Source organism: Rhea pennata, chromosome 15, assembly GCF_028389875.1.
Source record: "Rhea pennata isolate bPtePen1 chromosome 15, bPtePen1.pri, whole genome shotgun sequence".
Taxonomy (NCBI): Eukaryota; Metazoa; Chordata; class Aves; order Rheiformes; family Rheidae; genus Rhea; species Rhea pennata.
The window spans coordinates 7,226,940-7,244,671 of NC_084677.1; the positions used below are offsets into that span (position 1 = coordinate 7,226,940).

Here is a 17,732-nt window from a genome sequence, read left to right on the forward strand (position 1 = left end):
GCAATTCTCAGAATAGCAGGAGAACGGGAGAGCACAATCTGTTGAATGCTTTCAGTATTTAAATATATTAGCAATTACATTTACTACTTCAGTTAAAAATAAATTAAAATTAAATTAAATTACACTCTATTTATGAAAGACTTTCTCTTTTCCCTTCCATCTTAGCTTATGGTTAAAATCTAGTGGGGGTTGGGACTTTAGGGATGAGAAGGGAGGGTGCTAGGGGGAGAGGTTGTAGCATAGATTTTATTTGTGAAATCATCTGATTGATTGTTATTAGAAGTAAAGCTTGTATAAGAACGCATCCCTGTTATGTAACATCTTTGTGCACTAGTGCTTTATGAATGATGATACAGATACTGTTCATTAGTTTCTCTATACCTCACTACGTGTGCATATATTTAATATATATGACAGATTTAATTAGAGAGTTTAAAAAAAAATGGCCTGATGTTTAACAACTATGGATGATATCTGAGAAGGAAGAAGTCCCTCAATAGGTGTTAATCCTTCACTGCCTATGCAAATAAATGGTATTGCGTTCCTTACTGATTACACTGAACACATAGCTGTTGCTCTTTGATACCGTATTAACAACTTCAATATTATTAAACATACAATTAACTGGATGTCACCACTAACGCACTTTGAACGAAGGACTACAGGAGGTTGCGATTTGGTTTTGGAAGCGAAGGAATAAAAGAAATAATACTATACAGCCCTGAGTAATCACCAGTAAGGGGCAAATGCAAGCTTACATAGATATTAGGCCTCAAGGTTACTAATGATTCCACAGCTCCCTAGATTTAAGTGCCATATATTGATAGCTAAAAATATATACTCTGGATTGGGTAGCTGTGAAATTTTTGACACGATGACTGCAGACTTTTCAATGAACTGAGTAAGTGCATGTGAAAGATAATGAAAGCATTTGTACATCAACATTAACCAGTACCAGGAGGCTTCCTTTTGGTACACAAAAGTTCACATTTTGGGGCCTATAGTCTTCCCATTTACTTTCTGTCAGTCTAGAATAAGCTTTCTGTATTTGTGTTAACACACTAGTTTTTACTTACTAGGGCCCTGGGGGTTGGGGGGGTTGTAGTTGTTTTGACTGTTTGAAAATGGTTATGAAGCTAAAATATATTTTTGAAAATCTGGGTTTCTATTCTCTTTTAGAGTCTTACTTTTGTATCTGTGCAAATGCATTCTTAATTCTTTTTGTCTGTGTCATACTACATGCATACCATATTGCTTATCCAATATTAGAAAACCACTAAACATTTCTAAGGACAAAAATACATTGAATGATACTTAGCAACATATATTAGAATAACCAAAATAGCAAAATAATTAGATACAAAACAACATAGTTGCCAACATATATTGGGGCTATTTCAGAATAGCTTGCCATTTATATATAAAACATACATAAATGGCTATTTTTTTTTCCTTTTTAACAAGACATATTTTAAAAGGATGGTAAAGAGCCTACTAGTTTACCTATTCATGTACAAAAGTACACTGGGGAAGGGAGAGGTTTACTTATCATTTACCATAGCAGGATACTGTTAAAGGATAAATTCTCCCTCTAAGATGGTGGCAACTATTTTCCCCTATAGATAAAGTATTCTTGGAAAATTTAAACATCTGATTCAATGCTAGGCATTTTCTTATACACACGTCTATTGCTACAGGAATTTAGAACTCTTGGAGTTGAGTACACGCTATTCTTATTTGCAACATAAGGCAAAACATGCTCTGAAATGTACATGTCATTATGTATCCGACCATCTCTGGAACAGTATGATGCTGTAGATTTTATAGAGGACCTTAAATAATTATCGTTTCTTCCTCTTGATGGCAATGAGTGTTTATAAAGATCAACTGGACTTCGCCTAAGAGATAAGTGCTGGTCATCACGATACGAGTGCAGGAAGGGATTATCTGCGGTGTGATCAGGATACAGGGACTTGCTCCGCTTACTGTCCTCTAGAGCATGAGTTAAAAATGGGGCCTTGGTGCTCAACAGTTTGCTTGAGGGAACACTAAACGTGTTTGCATATGGGCTACTTTCTAGAAACTTCTCTTTTTCTTTCAAGCTTATACTACGAGAGGGTCTTCCCATATCAATTTCCCTGGACTTATCGAGGATATTATCGAAAGAATGTTGCCTGCTAATCCTCAGCTTGTTTTTTTTATGATATTGCAGAGCATTATTCTGTGCCCAACCATGTTCATAGACTTCTTCAGGAAGTGATAAGTTCGTTGTATCCTGCAGCATTTGATCTTCATCAATGTCATAGAGGTTCCCCGTCCGCAAGCATGCATCACATTTATAGGGAGATCTGCTTGTATAGTGTCCTGCATAAGTGGGCAAATTGGAAAGGCAGCTCCTACAATGGGTGGAATTCTGCCTGTACCTATCATTCATATCAACCAGGGAAGCATTTTTGTCTTTTAAAGTGTAGTGCTTTGAATAAAGTTTATATTGGTCATTATTTGGAAGACTGTCTTCATTCTGCAAGGGAGTCCTGTTAACATGATCTGCTTTCCTGTAGTTGTCATTGTGATCTTGGTAAACATCAGGAAACTCGATAGCTTCAGGAAGGACGATGTTTTCGATATATGGGGGGGCGTCCAGGCAAAATCCTGGCTCCTTGTCAGCATCAATTGTGTAGATTTTATCCCGTGGAGAGCTTTGCTTGGTTTTCAGATATGTCAGCTCCACTTCACTACAGTCTTTTGGGTATTTTGATGCCACTGTCCTTTTTTTAAAGTTGTCCTTGGTTTTGTGCTGCTTGTTGTTGTTTTCAGGTTCCATATGGCAAGTGGCTCGGCTTGATGTCTCTGACGCATCTGAATGGACAATCTCTTCCGGAAGGTATCTTTGGCTTTTCACCGAAAGCTGCCTGTTCTCCTCTGACCCATTTTCTCTTTGGGAACCTTGGCTCTGACGTACAGATTCTTGACGTAAAGATTCAACAGATTTCCTCCAAAGCTGCCTGGGTCTGGAGTTCCCTTTTGCTTCTGCTGTTACTGCAACTTCTACTGTATTTGGATTTGACTCATTCAGTGTGAGAGGATGCTGACCTTGGAAAACATAGTTGTTAAGATTGTCCTTGTGTCGATTGCCAGGAAGTGTCTGCAGTTCACTCATGTTGTCACCAAAGAAGTTGTCCTTTGTTTGAAAGGATCTGTTATCTGCAAATATCAAGTTCCCTTTATCCATGACCATGTCCATAATCAAGGAACCCCTGTGAATAAAATCTGCTGTTCTTTTGGGGGAGTTGATTCTTGAAGGATTAATATTGGTCATATTTTTTGCTGTTCGTAGTAGTTTTAGCATGTTGGTTTGGGAATTGGTCAAAGTAAAGTCAGGAGATTTCTTTTTTTCTTCGATGTGTACTCCATGAATGCAGCTATAAATACCCTGTAATAGGAGTAATATAAAACAAATGAAATCACTAGCTGTAAATTTTAAATCTTTACTTCACTACAATCTATTTTATTATTATCAACAAAGAAAAATTAAACATTGCTTAATTATGAGTGGAAAGATTAAAAGTATGTATCTGTCCTTTTAAAATATTCTTCCCTTTAAGTACAAGCAAAAGGCCTACCGCATCTTTTGGCACTGTAAAGAAGAATTCCCACTATTTCACAAAACTGGTCTGTGTTGGACTACCATACTTATTCCAGGAACAAGACTAGAAGGGACCTCAAATGGTCCCCTCATCCCATCACAAAAAGTAACCAACCCTCAGTAATGGGAACTCTGTTAGTCTAGACCAGTGCTTAAATTATCTTTCCTAAATAAGCCTGCAGTTAGGATATTTGCTTGGAGGTTATTGTACTCTTCACTTCCACAGAAATAAAACAAAGCTTCTCACCATGGCATGTCAGCTTTCTTGTTTCCTGTCTTAGAATATATTTTAAAAATACCAGCTCAATCTGAAATTGAGTTCATTTTGAGCAAAAGGCTGAAGTCCATCTTGTAACTCCAACCTCTTTAGTCAATCCTGTGAGCTCAATTAACATTTCAGACCCTGTGATCTTGTATTTCTCATAAATTTGCCTTTGAAATACATACTTTTTTCCCCACAGTAGTTAGGAGAATTTCACATGTGAAAAGCCAAAAGCATGAAGTTCAAATGCAAATTACGGAGGTTAGAGTACATATGCTTTTGTAGAGATTCCCCAACAGTATAGGGCAGAGTATTTTAAATGCAGTTCCAATATAGAACAATTTACTCAAGAGAGTAATTTCAGTACATTTTTAAGCAATTGGGCATTTTAGTATCATTTTCAATTCTCCTCAGCTATATAAAAAAATCCCACAAAGTCGATTAGCTAATGAAAGTGCTATACATTAAAAAAAAAGAAAAAAAATATTTGACAAAAATATAAGAGTAAGCACCTACTTCCCTGATTCTACTGCAAATATCAGTTACTTAAGTACGTAAAGGCACTTTGGAATTGGTAAAGTTCTCATTAAAAAATGCCTTAGTTTCTAACCAAACATATAAATGATACTTGTGGTTGGTGTTTTTTCGAATGGTTTATTGAAGTTTGCCATCAGGAAAAACTTATGTCAAAAATATTCCAATATACTTTTATCACTTAAAATCTACTTGCTTAAGATATACCCAAAGCTGAGAGTTAACACTTATCATCAATTCAGTGCTTATTTTTTCTTTCTTTTTTTAATGGTTGCATATATTTAATGCTTTTCCCATATCTGAGCAACTCTAACATTCCTTCATCAAAATTTTCCCCCAAACATATTAGATTTCAGTATTTGATTACTGATTATCCTGTCATATCCTAATTCATATCCTAGAATGACTTGGTGCAGTAAGGACTTCCCATGGAGGGCATGCGCATCCTAAACCCCTCAATCGCTTTGTCACAGTTAAAAATGTGCATTTTAAATGTCTACCGGAAGGATAAGAGGAAAGACAGAAGGCTTTAGGGAGGCAATGGTTATATTTTCTGTTGCTTCAAGGGGGTGGATGAAAGTAATACTAACCCTGCTGATCGAGAACAACAATCCTGGCCTGTCTGAGCAGACTCCAGTGAAGCAGAATCTAAGTTTCCAGTAAAATAAGTGCTCCCAGACAAAGGTTATTAAACTGAGGGCCATGGCTGCTGCAAGCATGTAAAACACTCCTGCCATGTTGTCTATGTCCAGCTGGCTGCTCATGACTTCATTCTTCTCATTGTGGCAAATACCAGTCAGCCACAGTGTTTCCAACTCTTCCATTTCCCCTAGGGACAGCAAGCAATCAAGAGTTTGAATTCAGAAATTAGTGCTCACAGTACAAGGTAAACTATAAAAGTCCATGGTATGGGGAAGTCATTATTGGTTTAAAAATACAGCACCATTTAATGCATCGTTTGTGATGCATTTTAGTCTTACCTACTAAGCAGTTGCAAATACAGCAGACTTTGACTCCCGGCACACTAGTTTTGGATGTCCTCAGATTTTAGGACTTACGAGTTAGGAGTAACTTTCTTCTGTTATTATTAGTATCACTTGCTACACAGAGTGGTGCCTGCTGTGCTTCCATCCCAGGGGACTCCTCCTTCTTGAGCCACCAGAACTGAATTTAATGCATTCTTGGACCCAGGGGGTTATTCCTGTCCCAGTCCAATAGATACCACTGCTGCTGTTCCCATCTGCCTGTCTGCAAGCAGCAAGCCCGAGCACATGCAGCAAATGTGCATACACACACAGATTCAGCCACAGAGACAATATTTACAGATCTCTCAAACAGCACGGGCTTTAAATCTGGTATCTATGCCTGGACCTTAGGCCCCTTAGATAGTCACTGGCTTGGACCTCAGGTCTTTCCAGATGTTCCCTAGAAAAACATGGTGAGATATATGAGGATATACGGCTTTGGTCTGGGGGAAGAATTCTCATGCTACAGCTCCCTAATCCCTACCAGTGACCTCTGTAATAAGGAATACATTTTCAGCAATTATGGTCCATATATCATTAGCAGAATGCAGATAGAAGATGCATTGATTTTCCAACTACTTAAAGCTAGACTAGAAAAATCACTAAGCTGCTGTGCAATAGCAGTTTACAGGATAAAGTGCTGGGGCAATAGGAGGGCTGCAGCGCACAGATAATCTGGATGCTTGAGCTGGAAGTGGAGCACAAGACTGGGGTGGTGAAAAAAATAATTATAAAGTCCAAAACAGAAAGCGGTATTTATGGCATGTGCATCAGTATCCGAAGTTCTGACAATTAGCCCTTGTTCTTTCCCACAGGAAAATTCTCATCTCCCAAGACTGTCAAACATCAATTTGATTTGACTGCTGTGCCCTTCTACAACTCATAACAAAATTCATGGAGGAATTTAACTCCCTTTTTTATTACTGTTCCCTATGCATTTCTTTCCCTTTGGCATGTACATCTAAAGTAACTATTGATAATCCACTAACCTTTCCAAAAAACATCACTACAGAAACAAACTATCCTTGTTTGAATCAAGACAAACGACAGTGCCCTGGCAAGCTGTGAAGAACACCGCATTTCCAGAGCCTCACAAATACTGCTGTTGTAATATCCCTTCCCTTAGAGCTGACAGTGAGAGGAATCGCTAAGTAATATTCCACAGTAACCCAACACAATTTTATAGGTTGTACAGCACTGAATCATTAAGGTACTGCATTCATGAAATGACATTATCTAGCAATGAACAGATTCGGCTAGTAACTCCGGTCTGCACATATAAATCAGTTTCTCATTTACAGCATTGTATGTATATTTATTTATATATATATATGTCTCTCTGTGTGTGTGTATACACATATGTATATATATCTATAAAAGTTACACATTTAACTCTAATAATACCTCAAAACAGTTGATCCTATAAAACTGTCAAAAATGCCAGATATTTTTATTGCCCTTCCTGTCCATTATTTTCTTACTCAAGATATTTCAAGAATGCATAATATTTCATGTTTAATCGTTTGTTATAATTTGCATTTAAAATTAAAACATACTTGGTTTATAAAGCACATTAGGATATGATTTTGATTTGCAAACCCCTCAGACATAAGGAATTTCTGAATGGGGGTGTGGGTCAATTCCTTATAAAAGTCAGCCACTTCCAAAACTGGCCTGGAGTTGGAATTCAAGTTCTGGACCCTGGAAATAGTTAAATTTTTCATTCAGAAAAAATATTTAAAAGACTCAAGTCTTTTTCGAGCAATATTGTCTCTCTCAAATTTAGGTAGTCTAACTTTTGATGTGAATACATAGGGTGATGACACCTATAGCAATATACTAGATCAGAAGTGTGGATTATTGGACACTGCAGAGCTCAGTAGACTCCATATGTGCACAGTTCTAATTACCAAGTAAAAATTTCAAATATTCTATAAGTAAGACCTTGGAAATGTAAGGCAACAACCTCAACATATGTAACTGCCAGGCCTCAGTGAACTATGTGTTAATGGAGTTCAAGTCTGCATCTCACAGGGTTTCTCAAGATACTTATAAATATTAATCAGACTTATTTTAAGGCTTTTTATGTTCATTTCAGACACTTATTAGCAGGAATGTCATATCATAATCAATTTCTATATCCATCCATGTGTGGACGAGATTAAAGATTAAATGAATAGTTCCAGATTTCAGTAACAAAGTATACTATGACACTAGCTAAGACCAAAAAATGAATGACTCTTGAGCATATTTGACAAAGGGAAGAAGTTTTTATTTTGTTTAATATGTTCACAGTACGTTTAATCTGCAAAATTCATGAATAACTGTATTGTGCCTACAGGAAGGTAAGTGTTCACTTCTACACCACTGCAGCATGAAACCTGCCTCATTCATATCAGAAGCAGTGTAAGCAACTACTTTAAAGAATCGTTTCAGCAGAGAGCTGAGCCTCTGCCCTACTCACTGAGAACACAATATGCTCTTCCCTCTAATAAACAGCAAAATTCTAGCTCTCTCGGTGGTAATTTAAGACTATTTACAATGTTTTTAGGTTACAGGGCAAAGAGTATTTAGATGTCTCTGAACTTCTCGTGGGTTTGTTCCTATGTATATGGTGCTCACTGCTTCCACTGCTGTTTGCACACAACCATGCAGTTTGAGTGTTCTGCTGTTGAATACTCCAGAAACATCTTTATTTCTCAAGCATTTTAGTGCAGCATTGCTAACATATTTGACACTTTCTCCCCTGGAAATGAGTGATAAACAAACTGTCCAATGCATCCTCGGAAAGAGTTCTTCACAATAAAAACATCATTATCCAGACATAGGAAAGCTACAGATCAAAGGGCAGCACTGTGTGTTTTTCCTTATCATAGCCCTTAACCCTTTTCTGCAAGGTTTGGTGTCATCTACCCCTGCAGCCATCCCCTCTGAGCTGAAAAGCACGCTGCCCTTTTGCAGCCTCCCTTTCCCCAGTTCCCCATCAGGGGCACCCATAGGGCCCCAGAGCCCCATCCCCTCGGCCCAGCATCTTGGGAGAGTCCCAAGGTCCCAAGCCCCTCCAGTTCTCACTAAACTAGCACCCCAGCAGAGGCAGCATCTTCCCAAATTAAGATACTGGTGGTTCAAGCTGTTTGCCTTAGAAATCTTTCCACTGTTATTATTTTTGTTTTCTGAGTGTTTCTGTCCCTACATCTACACATGCATCCAGCAAGATAAACACATACTGAAATGCACTTAAGGAAAAGCTATTTAGGGGTAAGATTTTTTTTTTTTTAAGTGAAGGGGAAAGACAGCTCCTCAATATTTGTATGATGCCTTCCTCATCATCTGTTTTTAAAAAAAAAAAAAAAAAAAAAAGGATAAATTTTTATGATCCTTCGCCTCCCTACACTCGCTAACAGGCACGAAAGGCCACCGTGTCAGCCAGTACAGCTCTGGGTAGAGCTTAATCTACTAAAAAGTATTCCCAAACCCAACAACTGCTATGGTTTACCTCCTTGGATGCTCACTCTCGGGAGGTAAGCTAACCGAGGCTGTGCCTCGGGAACACGGCCAGCTCAGCCCAGACCCACAACAGGGCCAAACAGCTCTCCGAAGTCCCAGGCACCATCCACACTGAGAAGGTGCATTGCACGCAACCATCCCAAGGAGGAAAACAAACGTCAGAAGAGCTTGGGATGGAGTGTTGTAGGGGAGGAAATTCAAGAAATAATACATGACTGAGATATGAGTTTGAAATTAGCTCTACAGATGAGAAATACCTGTAAAGAAGCCATTAAATAAAGGTTATGGAAGGGAAGAATAAACAGTAACATATAGTCAGTAGTTATAATCAAAGCATGGACTAACTGGAAAAGGAAATAAGCAATTGTAGCAGTCCTTGTGAAAAATTTATTCTTTACTTTCATTTCACTTATCTACCTCATCTAGAGGAACGGGTATCCTATCAGGTAAGTAAGATGCATTAATTTTGCAAGATTTGTAATTGGAAAATTCAAAATCAGAAATAAATTGCTGAATAATTTTTTTTTTGTATTTTTAAGCACTGAAGTTAAAGTCTATAATTCACCAAGTTCTTATTTTTCTTCTTTTAAAAAAGACAAATGTTTTTCTGCTCTATTTTAGCCATCTATGATCTTATCCATCCTCCCTGGGTTCCTGGAGATAATTACTAATGGTTCACAGACTGCCTCAACTACTTCCTTAAGTAGTCTGAGGGGAATTTTCAAAAAGCTCTCATCTTCATTTTAATCTATTTAATTATTCTCACATATTAGGAGAGAAGAAATCTGTTTTATGTCCCTTCTGAATCCAATAAAAGATTTTTAACATTTGATGTGCTGTTCACAAACGACGGCTCCCTGATTCTTCAGTGCCAGCCTTTACCCTCACTGCTATCTCAAAACAGAAATGGCATCGAGGTGCCAACAGTACAGAATAGAAAAAGCAAACCCAAAGCAAACTGAGAAAGGAATAATCTTGTGGAGGGCTCTCTGACAGGGACTATTCTGAAATGGACTAATGCTCTCATAAGCATGGATGAAAGATTGTGTTTACATGCTGAAATCCATCACACAAGGGTATCTGCAGCCCCCAGAGCTGTGCAAATGGGTGATCCCTGCAGCTAGCCCAGGCCATGCCACACGCCTCCCAGGCAACCGTAACTGCACTGCAAAGCCACATTGCTCTCCGACACCAAAAAAAATTGCCATGCACGAATCAGAGTTGCCTGGAAATACTAATTCTCCTCTCTACTATGCTACTTTGCACAGTGCAACCATCATGTAGTCTACAGCACTGGCAGGAGCCTGTGTAGGGTAAGGAAGGAAAGGACCAACTGCCGAATTCCCATCTCATCTACGTTTACCTCAGTATATTATAGTATCCTGAAGGTGCAAATGAAGATGGGATTTGGCTGTGTTTAGGCTCTGTTTTATGGCTGAAGGGGGGCAGACTTCTGGCTCCAGCACATGCCCTTAGCCCGCAGGAGGCCCAGCTGGGAGGAGGCAACGGTGCATGCAGTGGAGAAGACAGCATGAAGAGGCCCAGGCTGTTAGCAATGCTGCCATGGGGGCAACACTAACCTGAGGTTCAGCTTAAGGACACAGCATACACGAAAACCAATACATATCAGTTATGAATCTTGAGTAAAGGGATTAAATATATACTTCTCCATCAATCAAATTTGTGACAGGGGCATCATTTTCAAAAGACTGTGGCTACAGCAGCAGGCTCATCTACTTATTTATACAATACAAACTGCAGAGCTTTCAAATTTAGGAAGACTGTTTCACACGTGCTTTGGTAATAACTTTCCCTGCGTGACAGAGGAGGAAGGTAGTACCCCAGCATTTTGAAATCCTAATGTAAGAGACTTTGCCCTGAGTAGACGAGTCAGAAGCCAAATTGGTTGAAGCGTGTTTGGTTCAATAAGCTCATCAATTCCAATGTGACCTAGTTATATGAACCATACAGTATGCTGCATGTAATATATTATATAAAAGCACAATGACCTTTAGAATCCATTTTTTCCCAGAACCCCCAAAACAGTGTGAATTTTCTGAGTTAATTCTCTTGAAAAAATCATAAAAGGAACACAGATGACTAATAGCAATAAACTTATTGTGAGCTAATGACTGTGGTCTGCATGACCCCATTACTGAGGGATGAATTAAAGCAGAACTGTTAGGCACGACTTCCAATATTACAGTCCCTCCCACTCTTGTTCAGCCACACAAACACCCCCCACTTACGCACTCACACTCTCCAGTCACATTTGTTCCACCCAGTGCTTAAGGAGGACACTAAATATATAAACACAAAATCACTGGGATTGTGGGTGTATTCTGCCTAGGCAGCACACACTGAAAATATGTCCTTATAATCACATACATATTTCCTTCTTGGTCTTTAACAGCTAGTGTGAGTCACACTGCTACACTTTCTTATAATCTAGACAGCGATTTGGAAGGCTTATGCTAAAACATGAAAAAAATGCACAGAGCTTTCCTCTGCCAGATTTAAGGGGGCAAATCTTATTTCCACAGTTACCTGTTACCCCTAAGGAGTGGGAAGCAATTATCCATACAGTAAAATAATTCTGAGTCAGTGAATTAAACCATCCTGAAAGCACATAAAGATTAACCAGAATCGAAAGGTATTAGGAAGAGGGTAACAGATTCTCTGTGGAAACTCCAACCAAAACCAGTATTTTTCTTCACATCCTCGTGGCTCTAATTGCTTTAAAGACTGCAGCTTTAAGGGTTAAGTGCTTAACACAGCCACAGGAGCTGCCCCTCTTTCGCTGGAGATCTCCTCCCAGCCCTTCCTGGGACCCAGCCCTTCGCCTGCAGGGAGCACCACGGCTCTCAATACCTGACACGCAGCAGATGCTCCACCTGGCTGATACTCTCCCAACCCTTTCCATACGTCCCTTCTTCACCCAGCCTTCTCCTGTTCCTCATATCCATCTTTTTGTGCTGTCATGTGTCTTTCGTCCCCCTGTTCCTGCTGCCTCCCGCACAGGCAAGAGCCTCCTTTCCTCGCGAGCTCTACGCCTCGCTCGCTCCGAGGCCGCGTGAAGCCACGGCGCCCTTTGCAGTTCAGCAGCCTCGTTAGCTCACAAATCAAGAAGACATAAATCAGAAATACCACTCTGTTGCAAAAGGCAATGCGCACCCCAAGGCCCAAGGAGTACTGAGAACACGCAGGCCTGCAGCCCGCGGGGAGGGGGCAGTTCGCAGGGCCGCTCCCGCCCGCGGGCGGCAGGCCGGCGGCGCGGCGCGGCGAGGGCACGCGGCCTGCGCCGCGCTGAGCAGTCGGCAAGAAAACCCAGCTCGCCGGCTGCTAGGGTGACACGCTGGATTCCGGGTACGTCAGCCGGCCCAACCGCTCTTCACACAGGTTTATAGAAGGAATCAGAGCAGATATCGCGTAATTCTTGAGAGCGCACAGTGTTTCTGGGCTGACAGATCCCTGTTGTTGTGGGCGGAAGATCCAAACAAAGTGATGGTGCTGTTTCTTAGCAGCCGTATCATCTTAGCTGCTTATGAACGACTCGGTGCTTCTGTTTCTCAATACAGCACTAAGAAATATTCTTCTGTTTCTCAACAGAAATATTTTTATTTCTCAGTTAAAAAAAAGATTGCTCTTGCGACTACAGCAAGCCCCATATTAGCACAACAAACAGTGCTCTTTAGAGAATTACCTTGATGAGCAGCTATTTTAAATAAAACTGCAGATGCTAATTGTCAGCAGGAAGTCTGCACAGATAATGGGATGCGACGTGCAGACAGCGAACGTACAAACACAGAAATTCACTCAGAAATACACTTCACTCGTGCATCCTCTATACAAGAAAGAACAACTCCTGTCTCAGTGTATTAAAAAAGATTCAGTGGTCCAAAGCAATTAATGTGATTACTAACAAATGCCTATTCCTCTCAACTTTCTAGAAACTGAGCTATGTATACGAACCTGCACAGCCCAAGTGATGAAACACTTGGGGGATAATTCTGTTTGTGAGACCTAGGTAGTTATTCCTTAAATTCCTGAACAGCTCTTCCTCATCTTCCTTCACTCTGCCTCCCTTTTTCCCCTGTTAGAGGAGCAAATGCGTCACCTTGTAACCTGCCTCCTCCCACTGAGACTTCAGAGTTCAATTCCCAGTATGATCATTAAAAGTATGATTTGTCCACCCAGAGGAACTCTCCCTGGGATCAGAACGCTACCCACCACCTACATATATCTACATATAATTCACCCGGTCTAAGCCTAAAGCTGTTCCCAACACAAAATCACATCCCTCTGTATCTACTTCATTTTTTTTCCAGTGTCAACAAGACACAAATGAGTGTCCAAAACCATTCACACTAGTGCAGAAAAAAGTACCATGTTCTGGAAAGTATGAAAAGATACTCTGGCACTAACAAGTCAGTAATACTTGAGTTTGATGTTTTGTATCAGCGAGGAAGAGGAAGAAGGTTCATAGACACTGGGCAAACATTTCATTCATAGGTATTACTGAATTGGCTCAGATAGAAGAACAACATGGAAGAAACAAGGAAAAAATAGCTCTGTGCAATGCATGAAGATGCAGAAAGAGATATATGCAGAGGAAATTTAAAGCTTTAAAAGACATTTCAAGTATCAATCTCAGCATAGTGTAAATGCAGAAAAGATGAAATGAAATCATGATTTTTGTAGGCCCAATCAGATATACTTTTAAATAAAGTACTTGGTCCTATCCAAATATCTAGCAAGTATCAGCCAAAGGGTTCTCTCCTTCTCTCATTAACATAACATTCATATCAAGAAACTGTGTTTGTACAACTCACTAGGAATTTTTTCTTACATTTATGATACTCACTAGATTTATAATCATTCATTGAAATTATTCCATAATTAGATGAATTTTCTATTACACACACTGAATAATAATTCAGTAGGTTTTGCTGTTTTATAGGCTTAGTTGTAAAGAATAATTAATTCTGCAGAGGCTGCACATGCGACAGAAGTACTTACACATTCATTTGTATATGCCTATTTACTTAAACAACCTCAGAGTCCAATGTAGCTTTGCCAGGACTTGCATCTCAAGACTCTCCTTCCCCTGCAACTACATTTACTCTTAGTCTCACTTGATAACTTCAAAGAGATGTTTAGCGACACAGCAAATTGATGCTGGCCTGAACTCTGGGATTGAAGGAAATGTACCCACAACCCTTCTTACTCATTGTATACGTCTAATTGCTGTCCTCTTACATTGTGCCCACACCACTTTTTGAAGAAGTTTAGAGAGTCTTTTTAAGAGGAAATGTACATTTTGGTATTCATGGGTTGCTCAGAACACCTTCTAAATGACACTGCAAAAATGCCACAGACATATTCATAATTCCTACTGTTCAGGCATTCAGAATTTACTCTTGTCTTCTGAAGGAATATCTGAGCAATGATGAACATCAGAGCCAGCAGACATTTCAGGACAAGGCTTCATTCAGACTGGATGCCATTTGTATCCATTGTTATTTTATAAAGTACTCGTGTGGAAGTTTTAATGTCGAGTTTTGTAGACACTTACTTGTTTTATTTTCAGCTACTAAAGACAGGTTAGCAACACAAATATTCACAGCCTATATAAATCCACAGGTCAAAGTGTATGCACATGATAAGACAGTCCCTTCTTCCCTCCAAGTCTTTTTGTTTTCTCCCTGAAAATCTGGAGACACAGTGATACATATAGATACAGTCAGTACCCTTGGTATTTTGAGGAGTTTCTTCCTTGAACTGCTTCAAATATTTTGTCCTCTATTTAGTTTATTTTCTTTATCTGTGATTTCATTTCTTTTCTTGGATGAGAAAGTACCAAAAGTGACAAAAGAGAAAGCATGAAGAAGATGCAAGCTGAAAAGAATGAAAACTTCAGTGATGCCCTGGCAACATCTAAAGTGGGGAACCCACATTTGAAAAGACACCTCAGATCCTCTTTCAGGCTCTACCAGTGTTTTCTCCTGTCATTTGGGATGAATAATTCAATTTCTCTGGTTCAAGTTCCTATCTGTAAATGGGTCAGAATTTCAACATCTAAGACTTCTTAATACTATTGTTCATTAGCAAAAATAGAAAAATAAAGCAAATATTTTAGCCAATTTCATCCAAGTGTTTAAAACAAGATCACACAAACTGCTTGAAACTTATTTTCATGGGTCACATATACATCACTTCAGAGAAGTAAATGTTGTTTCTTTCATAAATAAGTCTCTAAACCCAACAGACCAATAATGATGATATTGGTATTTCTCCCTGTACCCAAGATAAAATCCATCAGTCATGATGATTATATCTCTTCCAGTCCTCTACCAGCCATAGATCAGATATTTGACCGTACTGAAAGACTACACGTCTACCAAGTAAAAAATCCTTAGCGACTGCTCAAAGGCAATAAAAAAAATCTAAAATGCTAACACTGAGGTCAACACTATTTTGTTATATTTTGTTAAGTATATATATATTTGTGTATATACACACACACATATATAGACATATGAGAGTATTAACCATTGCTGAAAACAGATGCAAGCATTCCTGGAGAGTTAGAATGGAGTGGAAGAGAATTCTTGTCTTAGCATCTAGAAATTGTTTTACTCCTCTGTTTTATTTGTTTGTTTCTAAAGACTCTCTAAGAGACCAGCAGTAAAAGGCTCAGAGCTACTACATTATCTGTGCATACACAGAGGGGGGAAATAAAAGGGGGGAGGGGGGAGAAGACTGGCCCATACCATCTCCAACAAATTGAAGGAGGGCTAGATCAATCTGTCTCTTCCAAGGTGATCCTTTCTGAAGTGCTATTCCATAGCCTGTAGTGGCAAAGATGTATCCACTTCCTATGGTGACAAGTTTGCAGCCTTCGTCTCTTCCAGCTTTGTAATTCAGCACCGCTGCATCATAGATGAAAGCATCCAGCTTCCTGAAATAAAACATTTTAAAACCAAATCACTGGGGACAGTATTTGTCAGACGTCTTTTGCCCTTGATGTTAGGACCCCGCTGAATATCATACAGATTCTTTGATATCATTAATTACATAAGCAACTCAACTGTATCTAAAATTAACAAAAGGCATCTATTTTTAGTGAGGGGAAAGTAGGGCACATCAGTTTTGCACTTCTATTTTAAAAGATGTTGCTAACAAATACACCGAAACCAAGCTACAGAATGTCTTGACCCGTTATCTATGCATCTTTGCTATAAAAATGGGTAGTATCTTGAGAGTCAAAATATCAAAAGACTACAGAAATGACAATAGAGAATTTAGAATTGAAATAAAATGAACCACTTATTTAAAATACTAAATGAGACTGAAAACATGATTTAACATTTTCTCTGCACACCTTTATCTTTTTCTCTTTTGCCAAAATTAAACAATGAAGGTGGAAGTAGTCTTTGCTAAGACAGAGGAAGGTAATAATATATCTGGTACAGCTATCTAAAGTTTTGTTTAAAAAATATAGAAAATATTTCTTTACAATTCATTGTTCTAAACATGTTATTTGTGTACCTGGAGCACAGCAAGAATATAGAAACTTGCTGGGGAAAATTTCAAACCTTTCACCCCACCTACCTAAACTGTAAGAATGGGAGAATCCCATTCTCCAAGGTATATGCTGAACATGATGAAACAGAGGAGAACAAAAATAAGGAAAGCCAAAAAGGGTAGCATCCTACAGAGATAATTTTTAAGGACTACTGTAAAGCTGAAGTTAGAAGAGGTAGATGCACGGATGTTTTACAACGAAAGCCAACGAACGTGCACACATAGGAAGAGGAGGCCATTTGGAAGAACAAATCACTTGGCACCAGCAGACCTGCATCCAAGAAATAGCACTCTTATACCTAAAGAAATTCATACGCAATCTTTAAAGGGAAAAAGATAAAAAATAACTATATTTTGCATAGATGCCTTCAACTGCAGCCAAAACCTTTAATACTGCAATATAGATTTCTATCACTTGCACAACAGGACAAGCAGAATACAGTGGCAATAGGAAAAATCTGTCATCCAGCCCATTAAAAGACCACTTACACAATGTTGTACATACTGTCTACCCCCCAAAACACAGTCTCCCTTTTCAAGGTCTTTGCCCATGCCATCCAAGTCAGGGAAGGGGGAGGACAGGCATTGACCCCACCCCGGCCCCGGGCCGCGGCTCGGTGCTGCAGCTCTGCGTCTTGGTAGAGTCGTGGCACATCACCGCTGAGCCCAGCTGAAATTTTCTGAAGGAATGCAAATGACAGGGGCTGAGAAAATGCTGTTTATAAACAGTTGGGACCTGTCTACATGGAAAGGGAGTTATAAAAATATATTAACTGTGGCACAAGCAGGTACCACGGCATCAACTTCAATTATATTGTATCACTATGCAGTATGTACCAGTTGTGAACTCAGCTGCTGTTGAAGTTTTGGAATCACACTTGCCAGAAGCATAAATCAGTGTATGTTAAGAAAGCTCTTCCTTTATATCTACAGAACAGAGCAAGATCTAGGCATATCAGACTTTACCTACTGAGATAGTTTTAAAATATTAGTTCCACGCATGCCATAATTCAATGTTTGTTCTTAAATATTTAACGAATAGATTCATACACAACCCTGAACTTTTGCAGAACTCCAGATCAGATAGCAAAAATTAGGTACTAAAGAAAAAAAAATGCTATCCTTCTCATGCTAGACTGACAGAAATAGGGGAAGAGAGTAAAGTTGTTGG

General features: G+C 39.2%; 1 protein-coding gene across 1 annotated transcript in view; it reads right to left on the reverse strand.

Moving 5' to 3' along the window:
• Positions 1–1,635: 1,635 nt before the first annotated feature.
• The window catches only part of GRIN2A (glutamate ionotropic receptor NMDA type subunit 2A), a 179,686-nt gene continuing 163,589 nt past the window's right edge, over positions 1,636–17,732 (reverse strand). The window contains exons 11-13 of the mRNA XM_062588080.1: positions 15,748–15,935; positions 5,033–5,271; positions 1,636–3,433 (exon numbers count right to left, since the gene is read on the reverse strand). Coding sequence (XP_062444064.1) covers positions 1,643–3,433; positions 5,033–5,271; positions 15,748–15,935 — 2,218 coding nt within the window. The 3' untranslated portion in view covers positions 1,636–1,642. The remainder of the gene's footprint in view (positions 3,434–5,032; positions 5,272–15,747; positions 15,936–17,732) is intronic.